This window comes from Pan paniscus, chromosome 6 (assembly GCF_029289425.2).
Source record: "Pan paniscus chromosome 6, NHGRI_mPanPan1-v2.0_pri, whole genome shotgun sequence".
NCBI lineage: Eukaryota > Metazoa > Chordata > Mammalia > Primates > Hominidae > Pan > Pan paniscus.
The window spans coordinates 29,507,664-29,521,015 of record NC_073255.2 but is presented as its reverse complement, the minus strand read 5'-3'; the positions used below and the strand labels follow the sequence as shown (position 1 = coordinate 29,521,015).

Genomic DNA, 13,352 nt, shown 5'->3' with positions numbered 1-13,352 from the left:
TGCTATGAACGAACACGAGGGAGAGGAGACAAGAGACACACTTATTTCACAGTAAAAGTCTCCTACTTAAAATAAACAAAACCCAAGTTATCTTTTGAAAAGGGATGACCCAAGTGAGTTCTTCTTGGCCAATAGCATATTTTAATGCAATTACCCATGTGAAAAAAACCAATTGGTCTAATCCCTAAATCAATGGGTTAGTGCCACAGGCTGGTTAATTCTGCACTTATTAAGTTGCAAATTCCCTCCCAATTTGATCTTATGTCCACAAAATTAGTAGCCACGAAGCAGGAGCTGTTCATGTGGGAAAAATCATTGTAACAAATGCTAATATTCTTCCTGACTATTCAGATATTGATCAGATCTAAGATTAAAATTAGAAAAGTAGCTGAGGAACTTCTGAGAAGCATACTAACCTGCCACCAATTTGGATCTTCTCTATTTACAATCTGAAGAATTTCTCCTTTGGAAAACTTCAATCCTGCTTCTTTGCAAGGTATTAGGTTGTCATTGTATGGATTATAATCAAAATGACACTTCACAAATACCTAAAACACACAGCACAATTAAAAATACTATAGTTGTATCACTTGCCACTGAATTTAAAAAATCCTTGTCAAACCACTCTGATTTAATTGTAACTGACAATGTATTTAGTACTTCAGATAATGAACTTGTCTCTCATAAATGGAAATCAAGTTATTAGAATATTAACAGATTTTGGTATCAGAAAGATAATAAAACTTCTTCTCTACTTTAATATCTAACTTTAAATCAACAAAAGTTTGATAATCATTCTATCCCACCATTCTTCCACTTTTCTTCAATCTTTTCACTTGATTTTCCAACCAACACTGCATAATTTTTAATGCAAGTAAATGCTATGATCCAATTAACATCCTGAAATATAATATAGGTAGTTGATTTAAGGTGTATATTTCAGATGTATTAGAACTCTGTGAAAAGGCCCTGAAACCAAAATTAAACAATAAAAGTTGATGTTGAAGTCAGATATGAAATATATTTGGTAGCCTTAAATACTTTTTTTAATCATCTTGCTCTGATTTATATGCTCATCTTAAATTTAAATGATCAACATTAAATTCATTGTAAGACAAATACTGAAGAAGTCTCGAAACTATTTTCCATTTTAAATTCATTTGTGTATACACATTTCTTTTACATTTGCATTATTAATAAAAGTATGTCAGTTAACACTGTTAGTTATGATCTCCGAAATTTGGACTATTTTGCTTATTTGCTTTAATTTAAATTCTAATTAAATTATGCATTTTTGGTATTTGATGGAAGGTTCAGACCAATTGCTGTCTTTCTTTCTCTTTTTTTTTTTTTTTTTTTTTTTTCAGATGGAGTCTCACTCTTTCACCCAGGCTGGAGTGCAGTGGCGTGATCTCTGCTCACCGCAACCTCCGCCTCCCAGGTTCAAGTGATTCTCCTGCCTCAGCCTCCCAAATAGCTGAAATTACAGGCGTGTACCACCACGCCTGGCTAATTTTTGTATTTTTAGTAGAGATCAGGTTTCACCATGTTGGCCAGGCTGGTCTCGAACTCCTGATCTCAAGTCATCTGCCCACCTCAGCCTCCCAAGGTATGGGGATTACAGGCATAAGCCACTGCGCCCAGCCCAACTGCTTTCTTAAAACAGACTTGTTTTATATATATTTATAGAAATTCAAATGTTATCTTCTAAAGAATTGCCTTAGCATTAATCAGCATGTAAACTTTAATAAGAAAGCACATAATTAGTCAAAATAACAATGTTCTTTTTCTATTTGTTTATCATACTTCTGTAACCAACAAAATTCAAATAACACAAGTAGACATATTATATTATTAGTGTGGTAAAAGTATTGTGATCGATGCATACAAAATAATTTTAAAATAACGAAATCTGGGAACATGTAATAAAAATCTTAGTTATTTATAATTAGATGATTTTCATAGAAAGCATTCAGAACATTTTCAACTACTCTAGAAAAGCTAAATATTAATCCTTAAATCAGTAGGTCAATAATTTTTTTCCTGATATATAATTTTAGATCTAAAAAGCAAGCATACAAACATTAAGATTGCTAAAGTGTGACAATTGGCTAACTTGATAATGTCATGCAGCTCCATGTTTTGACAACGGGAAAAAACCAAAATAATTAAATTTAACCAAAGGAAATTTAGTTGGCGGATAAGACAGAAAAATGAAGTACCAGAGAATGTTCTGGAATGACAGCATACCTGATGGATGTGTGCTGGATGCCTCTCCATATTGATGCAACTCTAAAAATATATTTGTAATTGCATAAATAAAGCCAGACTTTTAATTTATAATAAATTAAGAAAATATAAAGAAACTACTAGACCATTTTATTACTTCACTCATTTGGTAAGGCAACTACCTCCCTAATTAATTGTCCACAAAGTATAATACCTGCAAGTTATAAATGATAGAACAAAAAGTTAAAGGTATTTGAGATCAGGCAGAGAAAAAGGATTGGTATGCAAAGTTATAAAAATACCTGCATACTCCTTACTTCTCAAGAAAGATGCAGTGATTGAAGAATAGCAAGAGAATCCTGTCATCTAACCATGCATGTGATTACCATTCTTATGTGTGGAACAGAATATATTTTGTAACCATAAAGCTCAGACGTTACAAGATAGTCCAAATTTCAAATATTCATTCCTCCAACATCTGTCAAATTGTTATGGAAATGCCATTATCTGTGGAATACAAACCACATCTCTCAAAGGTAAAAGATTTATAGAACAATTTATTTTTTTTCATTAATTAAAGTAGTTTTAGAACATTACTGTTATGGTCAAAAACTCAGATTAACCTGATTTTACTTTGAACTTTGAAAATTTGTCTGAAAAATCAACCCAACCTTTGATCTACCCATTTTGTAATGACTCTAAAACCATTAAAGATATGACTAGATTTAGTATAATTATATTTTATCAAATGCAATTTAAAGTGTTGCACTTATAGGCTATGGATGTTAACTGTTCATTCATCATTAACTAAACACCACCTACTAAAATATTTCTATTTCATATTCTTATTACTAAAAAGAACTGAATGACCAAAATGATTTAAAGTACAAAGAAAAGGAAGTACAAATGGCTTTTAAGCATAGGAGATGTTCAACAACCTCACTCAGAGTAGAAATACAAATTAAAACTACTTTATAACATTTTTTCCTATCAGATTAGCAGAAATCCTTGTATTTTATAACATTCTATAAAAGAACTGTGGGTTAATAGGCATTTTCCTAATAGGCTTGTGGAAGAATGGTTCAACCTCTTGGGAGGACAATTTGGCAATAGCTGTCAAGATTACAAACGCATAAACCCTCTGACCTAGTAATCCATGTCTGGGAATGTATTCAACAGCTATGTTATGCAGATACATCCAAAATGACTTATGCACAAGACTACATCATTCCTAATAACAAAAGATTGGAAGCAACCTAATTGTTTAACAAAAAGGAACTGGTGAAACAAATGATGGTATGTCTACATGATGTGGCACTATATATAGTCGTTAAAAAAGTGTGTGTGTGTGTGTGTGTGTGTGTGTGTTTGTCAATAGGAAGTGTAGGCACCAATAAGGAAATATCCTCAAGACAGATGGTTAAGTGAAAAAAAATAAGGTTCAGAATAGCATGTGTACTATGCAACCTTTCTATGAAAAAGGAGGTGAAAGGTGAAAAAGGATATGTAATTTTTATTTACTTGCATATGAATGAAGAAATTCTGGAAAGATAAATTAATAGCAAAGTTTGTTACTGGTGGGGGGATGAGGACTAGGTTGGTAGTGGGAAGGATTCAGAGGGAGATCTCAACTGAATACATACTTACATTTTTTGATTTTCAAACCATGGGAATAATTCACCTATATAAAAATTAAAATTTTAAGGTAATAAAGATAAATCACTCCCATTTGGATTCAGATGAAGTAACAAGGACCCTCCAACTTGAAACAACTAAAAACTATGTTGACAAAATATGTGAAACAATGTCTTTCAAGATGTCCGAGATCAGGCAATGAAGATAGTGATCCTAAAAGATGGAAGAAACAAGATGAGCTGCACAATTGCCCCAGCTAACTGCAGAGAGTTTCCAGGCTGCAAATCAGGAAGGGAGAAAGGTGAAGCCTGATGGTCTCTAAGTTGAGGAGATGAACTGGGAGACCTGGGAGATCAAGGTGGTTACAGTGCATGGAATACAGTATCAGTGAGGAAAGGCTGCACAAAGAGAGAATTGTGAGGGACTCCCTCTGTTTTCAACTGAGTACTTAATCAATGCATGTGTATGAGGAAGCTACCTGCATCCTCTCTCTGTGTAGCTCTTTCCTCAATGATGGTAAAGAATCATTTGAAAGCATTACAGGGAACTATATACGGAAGTTGTATACGGTCAAGAATAGTTTCTGTTCTCACCAGGCCAAGTGGAAAAACCTTCGTAATTCACAGGAGGTGGGGTACAATACTTAGAAGGGTTATGAGCTAAACTACATCCTGCAATCATACCTAATAAACCTTAAAAAGCAAGATTTAAAAGAATCATCTGTATCCTAGAACAAAGGTTAAGAATGGTTGTTACTAAAATGTCAAAAAATAACAGATGTTGGCAAAGTTGCAGAGAAAAGGGAACTGCTAGTGGAAATGTAAATTAGTTCAGCCACTGTGGAAAGCACTTTGGAGATTTCTCAAAGAACTTAAAACGGAACTATCATTTGACCCAGCAATCCCATTACTGGGTACATACCCAAAGGAATATATATCATTCTACCATAAAGACACATGTACACATATGTTCATCATAGCACTTTTCACAACAGCAAAGATATGAAATCAACCTAGGTGCCCAATAATGGTGGACTGGAAAAAGAAAATTTGGTACACATACATCATGGAATACTATGCAGCCATAAAAAGAATAAAATGTCCTTTAAGCAACATGGACATAGCTGGAGGCCATTATCTTAAGCCAATTAATGCAGGAACAGAAAACCAGATTACTGCATGTTGTCACTTGTAAGTGGGTGCTAAACATTGAGTACATATCGACACAAAGAGGGGAACAACAGACCCTGGGGCTTACTTGAAGGCAGAGGATAAGAGGAGGGTGAGGACTGAAAAACTACCTATCAGTTATCATGCTCACTACCTGGGTGACAAAATCATTTGTGCACTACACTCCAGAAACATGCAATTTATCCATGTAACAGACCTGTACACATACCCCTTGAACCTAAAAGTTGGAAGGGCCGGGTGCAGTGGCTCACACCTGTAATCCCAGCACTTTGGGAGGCTGACGCAGATGGATCACGAGATCAAGAGATCGAGACCATCCTGGCCAATGTGATGAAACCCTGTCTCTACTAAAAAAAAAAAAATTAGCTCAGCCTGGTGGCATGTGCCTGTAGTCCCAGCTACTTGGGAGGCTCAGGCAGGAGAATCACTTGAACCCAGGAGGTGGGGGTTGCAGTGAGCCGAGATCGCGCCACTGCACTCCAGCCTGGCAACAGAGCGAGACTCTGTCTCAAAAAAAAAAAAAAAAGTTGGAAGAAAAAAAAAGAATATTTCTAATACAAAAATATCCAGCACCCAACAAAGTAAAATTTTTGATGCCTGGCAGCCAATCAAAATGGCCAAGCACGCAAAGAGGGAGGAAATAACCTATAACAAGGAGAAAAATCAATGAAGAATGACCCAGAAATGTCAAATGTGCTAGAATTAGTAGAAAAGGACATTACAGTAATTGTTTCAACTTTACATATTATATTCATGGTTCAAGAAACTATAGGAAGGATTAAGTCTATTAAACACATGCAGATATAAAAAAGACCCAATCTGAACTTCTAGAAATGAAAGCCAAAATATCTGAGATGAAAAATACCCACTAGGTGTGATTAACAGCAGATTAGACATTGCAAAAGAAAAGATTAGTAAACTTGAAGACAAAACAATAGAAAATATCCAACATGAAAAATACAGAGAAAAAAGGCTGAAATAAATGAACTAATCAGTGACCCACCGGACAACTTCAATGGGCCTAATATACATGTAACTACAGTCACCAAAGGACAGGAGAAACAGAAAAACAGAAAAAATGTCTGAAGAAATTATTGTCAAAGTTTTTCTAAATTTGATGAAAGAAACAGTCTTTTCAACAAACTGAGCTGGAAAAATTGAATATTCATATGCAAAATATAAACTTTGATCCTTTCCTCACATCCTATATAAAAATTAACATACGGTACATGTATCATAGACTCAGAGGTACAGCATAGATAGAACTGTAAAACTTGTAGAAAACAAATTGGAGAAAATCTTCATGACCTTAGGTTATACAAGGACTTCTTAAAGCCACAAAAGGATGACTCAAAGAAAAAAAATCATAAATTGGATTTCATCAAAATTCAGAACTTCTGCTCTTTGAATGACATTGTTAAGAGAATGAAAAGACAAGATAGAGACTGGAAGAAAGCCCTGGCAAATCCCAATTCTGATGAAGCACTTGTATAATGAATCCATAAAGAATACTCAAAACTAAGAAAAACAATTCAACAAAAAAATGGACAAAATATTTGAAGACACTTCGCCAAAGTGCACAGAAGTATGGCAAATAAACACATAAAAACATGTTCAATATTATTAGTTATTAGGAAAATGCAAATTAAAATCACAATGAGATACCACTACACACTATTAGAATGGCTAAAATTTTAAAGACTGACCATACCACATGTTGCCCAAAATGTAGAGTAATTGGAACTTTCATATAATGTTGGTGGAAATTTAAGTTGTTATACTAACTTTTGAAAACGGTTTAGTCATTTCTTCAAAAGTTCAACATATACCTACCATATGACTCAATTCTTCAACCCCTGGTATATACTCAAGAGACTTACATGTAAATGTCCATAGCAGCTTTATTTGTAAAAGCCCCAAACTGGTAACAAAAAAATGTTCATCAGCCAGGTAATGGATAAACAAACTGTTGTGGTACAGCCATGCAATGGAATATCACTTGTCAATAAAAAGAAATGAACTATCAATATACATAACATGAATGAATCCCCAAACAACTATGCTGAGTGAGGGAAGCTAAACAAACAAATCAAACAAAATCCAAAAAAGAATACATGTATTCCATTTATATAAAAATATGGCAAATGCAAAATAATTTAAAGTGACAAAAAGCAGAGCAGTAGCTGCCTGGAGTCAGGGGTGGTAGAGAGAAAGGGAGTAGGAGGGAAGGATGAGAAGTGGACACAAAGAAGCTGGGAGGCCGGGAGCAATGGCTTATGCCGGTAATCCTAGCACTTTAGCAGGCTGAGGCAGGCAGATCGCTTGAGCACAGGAGTTCAAGACAGCCTGGAAAATGTAGCGAAACCCTGTCTCTACAAAAAAAAAGAAAAAATACAAATATTAGCCGGGTGTGGTGGTGCATGCCTGTGGTCCCAGCTACTCAGAAGGCTGAGGTAGAAGGATTATCTGAGCCCTGGGAGGCTGAGGCTGCAGTGAGCTGTGATCATGTCACTGCACTCCAGCCTGGGTGATGGAGTGAGGCCCTGTCTCAAAAAAAAAAGAGAAAGAAATGGACACAAATAAATTTCTGGGAGTGTTCATCATCTCAATTGTGCTGACTTCATGGGTATATTATGTATGTCCACATGTATCAAATTGTACACTTTATGTTATTTATATAAACTTTATCTCAAGGATATTTTAAAAGTAAAGATAAAAACAGTAAAAGTATTGAGGAAATATTGCACAGGAATACACTATGCTTATGCAAATGACGATAATTAGTGGGAGAAAAATTAAATGGATGAAACGGCTAGAAAAACAGCTCCACCTTGACCCTGATGTTAAATCAGAAGGTGGCTAGTAATTCATTTGGGAATGTGTTGGCTAAACATGGTGCAAATGTTGCTTATTGAACCTACTTCTTAAACCATAGTTCCAGGCCCATCTGAATCTGCATTTCAGAGTGAGTGACAAGATGGTGAACAAAGTGATTCATTGCTAAGAGATTTTCCATGACACTAGCTGAGATGATCAAGGAAGGATGCTCTTTTTCTAAAAATTTTCAGTGTACGAACTTGGTCTACTTCGTTAAATACAGATGTACACACACATTTTTGAGAACAGCAAGATAACAAGAAGATATGTTTGGTTAAACAAGTTTTGAAGGGCAATCCACGTTCCTTTCTGATAAATATCTGAGGGCCACAAATTGAAGCCTCAGCCAAATAAAAAATTTTATTTTAAAAATCATATAAAAATTAGCCAGGCATGGTGGCACACACCTGTAGTCCCAGCTTCTTGGAAGGCTGAGGCAGGAAAATTACTTGAACCCGGGTGGTGGAGGCTGCAGTGAGCCAAGATCACGCCGCTGCAGTGAGCCAAGATCACGCCACTGCACTCCAACCTGGGTGACAGAGCTAGACTCTATCTCAAAAAAAAAAAAAAAAAAAAAAAAAAAATCTACTAACTACTAACCTAGGCCAAAATTATACTAATCATAATTCTTAAGTTTATATCACTGGTTCGTGCAAGGACTGCTTTTGTCGATTCAATTAGTTTTAATAATATAATAGACAGCTATGCACTTGCCACCTAAAACTAACATTAAAATCCTACTTGATTCTCCTGCCCTCATTCCATCCCATCCCATCATTCGGTTTCCCCAACCAAGGCACACTTCACCCTGAATCCTGGGTTCACAAACTCCTCGCTTTACATTTTGATTATAGTTCTACTGCATCTATACGTACTCTTTATATAGTTATTTTAAACGTAAAAAAATAGTATCATGCTATATGCATGTAATCTTTTGGGGTTTATATGCTTATTAACATGTTTCCAGCTGTACATACATAAGAATTGCTCTAGGGAATTACTGCAGCTTGATATATGTGAATATTTAACTCTAAGAGACATTATTAAACTTTTCTCCCCAATGTGTTTATACCAATACACACTGCCACCAGCAATGTAGAAAAGATGCTGTTGATTCACAACTATAATTTTTACCAACTTAATAGTATATCACATTATGATTTTCAATATATCTTTATATGTTTACTGAACACATGTCCCCTTTTACTTGATTTTTCTGTGTAGAGTGAAACACAATTTCAAACAGTATCCCTAGAATAACCAGGTTCCCCCCCATTCATTGCATCATCTCCTTTCCACATTGAAAAACATTATCTCTGTCACATATCAAAGTAATATGTATGTGTAGGTCTCTTTCTGAGCTCTCTAAAAGTCCACTGATCATGCTGTCTCTTCCTATGCCAACACCACAATATCTTAATTCCTACATATTAATAATCAGACCCCATTCCTGCTTTTCTGATTCAAAAGTGTCTTGGCCATTCATCTTATCAAATTCCATGGAAAACCCTGTTTTGACTGGAATTCCATTAAATCTACAAGTCAATGAGTGAAAAATCAACATCTTCACAATATTGTCTTCCTGTCCATGACATGATATACCTGCTTATTTAGATCCTCTTCATAATTCCTTTGTGTAGAGGTCTTGAATTTTTTTAGTTAATTTATTCCTAGACATAAATGTGACATTCTCTGACTCTACTATAAATGATGTCATAGTTACATTTCTAGATGTTTGCTGATGACATACAGAAATGCAATTGAGTTTTGTGTCTTCATCTTATTTTCAGGTACCTTGGTAAACTCTATTATTTCTAATAAGTTGTAGTTTTGAGGGGTTTCTATGCAAAAACATGATCATATTTGTAAATAACTTTTATTGCCTCCTTTCCAAACATTTTGCTTGTATAATCTATTTTTGTCATACTGTACTTATGGATCCTTCAAGAAAATATTAAATAGAAGTGGTGCTAGGGAGCATCCTTCTCTAGTTTCTTTTTTTTTTTAACTAGGCAAAAGCTTTATCTTTGTTTTAAACTATTTTCTGGCTAATTAATTGCCAATAAATAACTGTATATAATCAATAATTAAAAAGCAGTGTCCAAGGGTCTTGGAATTTATAGACTTACATTTTATCATATATAAAACAAAAATTTTAAAAGCAGTTAAAATTCTTGAAATTATATTATTTTTTAGAAGCTGAATCAATTCAGTTTGCCTCACTGTTGGAAGCTTCATCAAAATTCTGAACAAGATCACCACTTCCCCAATAGTAAGTGGTACTTTTCCAACCAGCTTCTGCCAGTTTCCTTAAGCTTGTTGACACCAAGCTGGTTTAAGACACTGGGTGGCATTTCTGTTAGCTGCTTTGTCTCAGCATGGCTGGTAATGGTCAAAGTGTTTGCTGCTAGAGATGTCTGAACACTGGGATTGTTAATGAAGATCACCATTCCTTGGTTTGCAGACATACCTCTTTAGTATCAGAGATATTGCCTATTTCTACTTTCTTTCAGGAAAACTGAAGATTTTTTTTATCATCTGTTGTAACAGATAATGTTTGCTGTATCATCTGAGGGCAGTTCCTTTTTACCAGTGCACAATTGTGCTTGAAATCTGGCAAGTTTTTCATGGTTTGTGAGGGCTTTTTCATTTTATAATGAAAACGAAAGTGGAATTTCGTGAATGGAAATTAAACTTCGTGGGGTATTGGGGTTGGCACTAGAGGTCTCAGGCAGACCAGCTGCAAGGCCAGTTTCTGACTTTAAAGGGAAAGCTTCTAACATTAGTTAATTCAGAATAATGTTTGTTCTATTTTTTTTTTGTAATAAAATTAAGGCTTTTCCCTTCTGTTCCTAATTTACTAATCATTTTTTTAAAATCATTGAATTTTATCAAATTCTCCATTGAGGTTATTCTCTTTTCATCTGGTAATGTGCTTAGTTACATACATATGGATTTTCTAATATGAAACTCTCCTAGCATACCTGGGATAATAAATCTAACTTGGATATGTTGTATCATCTTTGTTATATACACAATCAAATCTGATTTGCTAATATTTTGTTCAGAATTTTTAATGTATATCCTTGAGTGAAATAGTCCTGTAATATATTTTCTTATATTGTTTCTAGTTGTCCAGGTCATGTTGGTTCCAAAGAATAAGAGAGAATTCCTATCAGTTGGCCTTAATAATCAAATGGAATTATGAATAGCCCCCGGAAATCTAAGCTATAAGAAAGTTGAAGAACTTCAGAATTGGCTACTTCTAACTCACTCTGGTCCTCAAAATTTAAAACATAGATACTTATGTCCCACAGCAGATTCTGGACTTTTACCAAGCACCTGAAACGACTCTGATAAAGATCATCTACTGACTATGCTTTTGAAAAACATTACCGTGGTAGGGAAGAGTTCTTGGCTTTCATTTGCTCTTGCAGCAATCCAGAGCTGAGACTAGCTCCACAGCACTACATGGTGGAGATTTTAGTGAAAGAGTTGAAGACGCAAAATGCCCTTGCTTCCCTATAGCATCTTAGTAGGATGCCCATGGTTTGCAGATGCCCTGGTTTATGCCTATTATTTCAGCATATGAGTAATGTTCCCCTTTTCATTTAAAAAAAAAAAAGTCTCAATTTGGATGTTCTTTTGGAAGCCTTCATGTTATAGTTTCTTTTCTTCTTTATGGGAGGACACGCCTCAGGCTACCTCGGGCTTATAAGACTCCTCCTCTCCTACTTGAATTCATTTCCCCAGCTCTAAATGCTAAGTGAAAAGAAGAGTTTGAGAGGGTATGGAATGTGGAAAACTTATGTTTAAACAAGGCTTAATGTCCTTGCATTTCATGGTATTCAGTTAGTTCACCAGATGCAAAATCTATGTAGGAATTTGGGCCAAAGCCCTAGTTATTAATATTACAAAATTTTATTTTGCCTGTAAAAGTCTCTTATAGCCATGGTGAGCTAGAAGAATTCTGGAGTTTAGACCACAGAAGGAAAATAAGATCTTCCTACTACAACTAATACATAATAATAAATAAAATACGTAAATCCTAGATTTTACTCTTCCAGCATACGCAGGTCCAAGATAAGGCCTCAGGCTGTCACAAATTGAAAGTTGCCAACTGAGGAATAAAGGTAGCCTGAGAGGTACTAGTGATATGAAATGTCTAAGTACTAATATCATTTATTTTTCACAATTCTTTTCCTTGAGGACCACAAAACTACCTTCATTTCAACCAAAGTTAATTACAAGCCTATTTTCATAAGTTCAATTTACATGCTAATATTAATGACTAAATAATCTATCCTTACCTTTGAAAGAACAGTTTAAAATAGACATTCAATGAAATGTTATTTCAAATAACTGTATGGAAATGTAAGAACTAGACTTTTAAACTCTCATTTTAACAATATGAAATAAGATACACTGGCAGTATCTTATGTAAGAAAACTTATAATTTCATTCATACATCAAACAATAAATTTCTGGAATAAACCTGAGCATTAGAGGCATCTACTTCTACATTACTTAGGCTTGAAAACCCTCTCTTTGGTTCCAACACTCCTATCATAATTTTCAATTCTTCCTCCGCAATTTCTTTTTCTTTCTTTACGGTTCCATTTTACCACTACTGCGTCATCACCACAGCAAGTGCAGCCACTTCTTGAGCACTCACTATGTGCCAGGTGTTGCTGTGAGAGCATTACATGAATTAACTCGTTTAATCCTCATAACAATCTTTTGAGAAAACAAATTTTATCCCTAACTATATAGATGAGAAAAATGAAGCACAGAGAAGGTAAGCTGATAACTGGCAGCACTGGTATTTGAACCTAAGTGGTCATCTTAACCATTCATTAGAGCTGTTGTTCACAAATCACCTCACACCTTCAAAAATCTGCCACCTGGTTACATAATCTCATCTCTCTTCTTTTTGAATTCACTTAACATACCGAGTCTAGACAATCTCTATAACTAAAACATTTTCCCGTTCAATTATCTAGTTTACCTAAAATTAGTTTTAAAATACAGATCAAATGTGTGCAAACCAGGGGTCCAAGATTTTCTTTATACCCATCCTCTTTTCTGGCCTCATCAGTCATTTCACCCATCACACAAACACTAAGCTGGAGGTGATCTGGACTGCATTTTTATCCTCTCCCAGGGCCTAATACAATGCCTGAACATAACAGCTGTCAGAAATGTTTACTAGATTAGTAATTCAAAGACTTTATGGTTCTTCTGATACCTAGCTGTAGGTTACTATTATGCCAGGGTTCCTGGTGTTAACGAAGAAATCTACTATTTCCTTTACAATAGTAAAATAGCATTGTTTAAAAATTCAAAAATTCACCCATGACAAAATAAGCCATTTCAGAACACTCAAATCAATTTTTTCTCTTTTCTTTAGCAAAATAGTAG

The 13,352-nt window shown here is 34.9% G+C and overlaps 1 protein-coding gene across 19 annotated transcripts in view; it reads right to left on the bottom strand.

Annotated features, from left to right (window-relative positions):
• PALS2 (protein associated with LIN7 2, MAGUK p55 family member) overlaps positions 1 to 13,352 on the bottom strand; it is a 120,141-nt gene that overhangs the window by 29,798 nt on the left and 76,991 nt on the right. For all 19 annotated transcript variants that reach the window (XM_034963817.3, XM_034963816.3, XM_063605648.1 and 16 more), the window contains one exon: positions 417 to 548. In XM_034963817.3, coding sequence (XP_034819708.1) covers positions 417 to 548 — 132 coding nt within the window. The remainder of the gene's footprint in view (positions 1 to 416; positions 549 to 13,352) is intronic.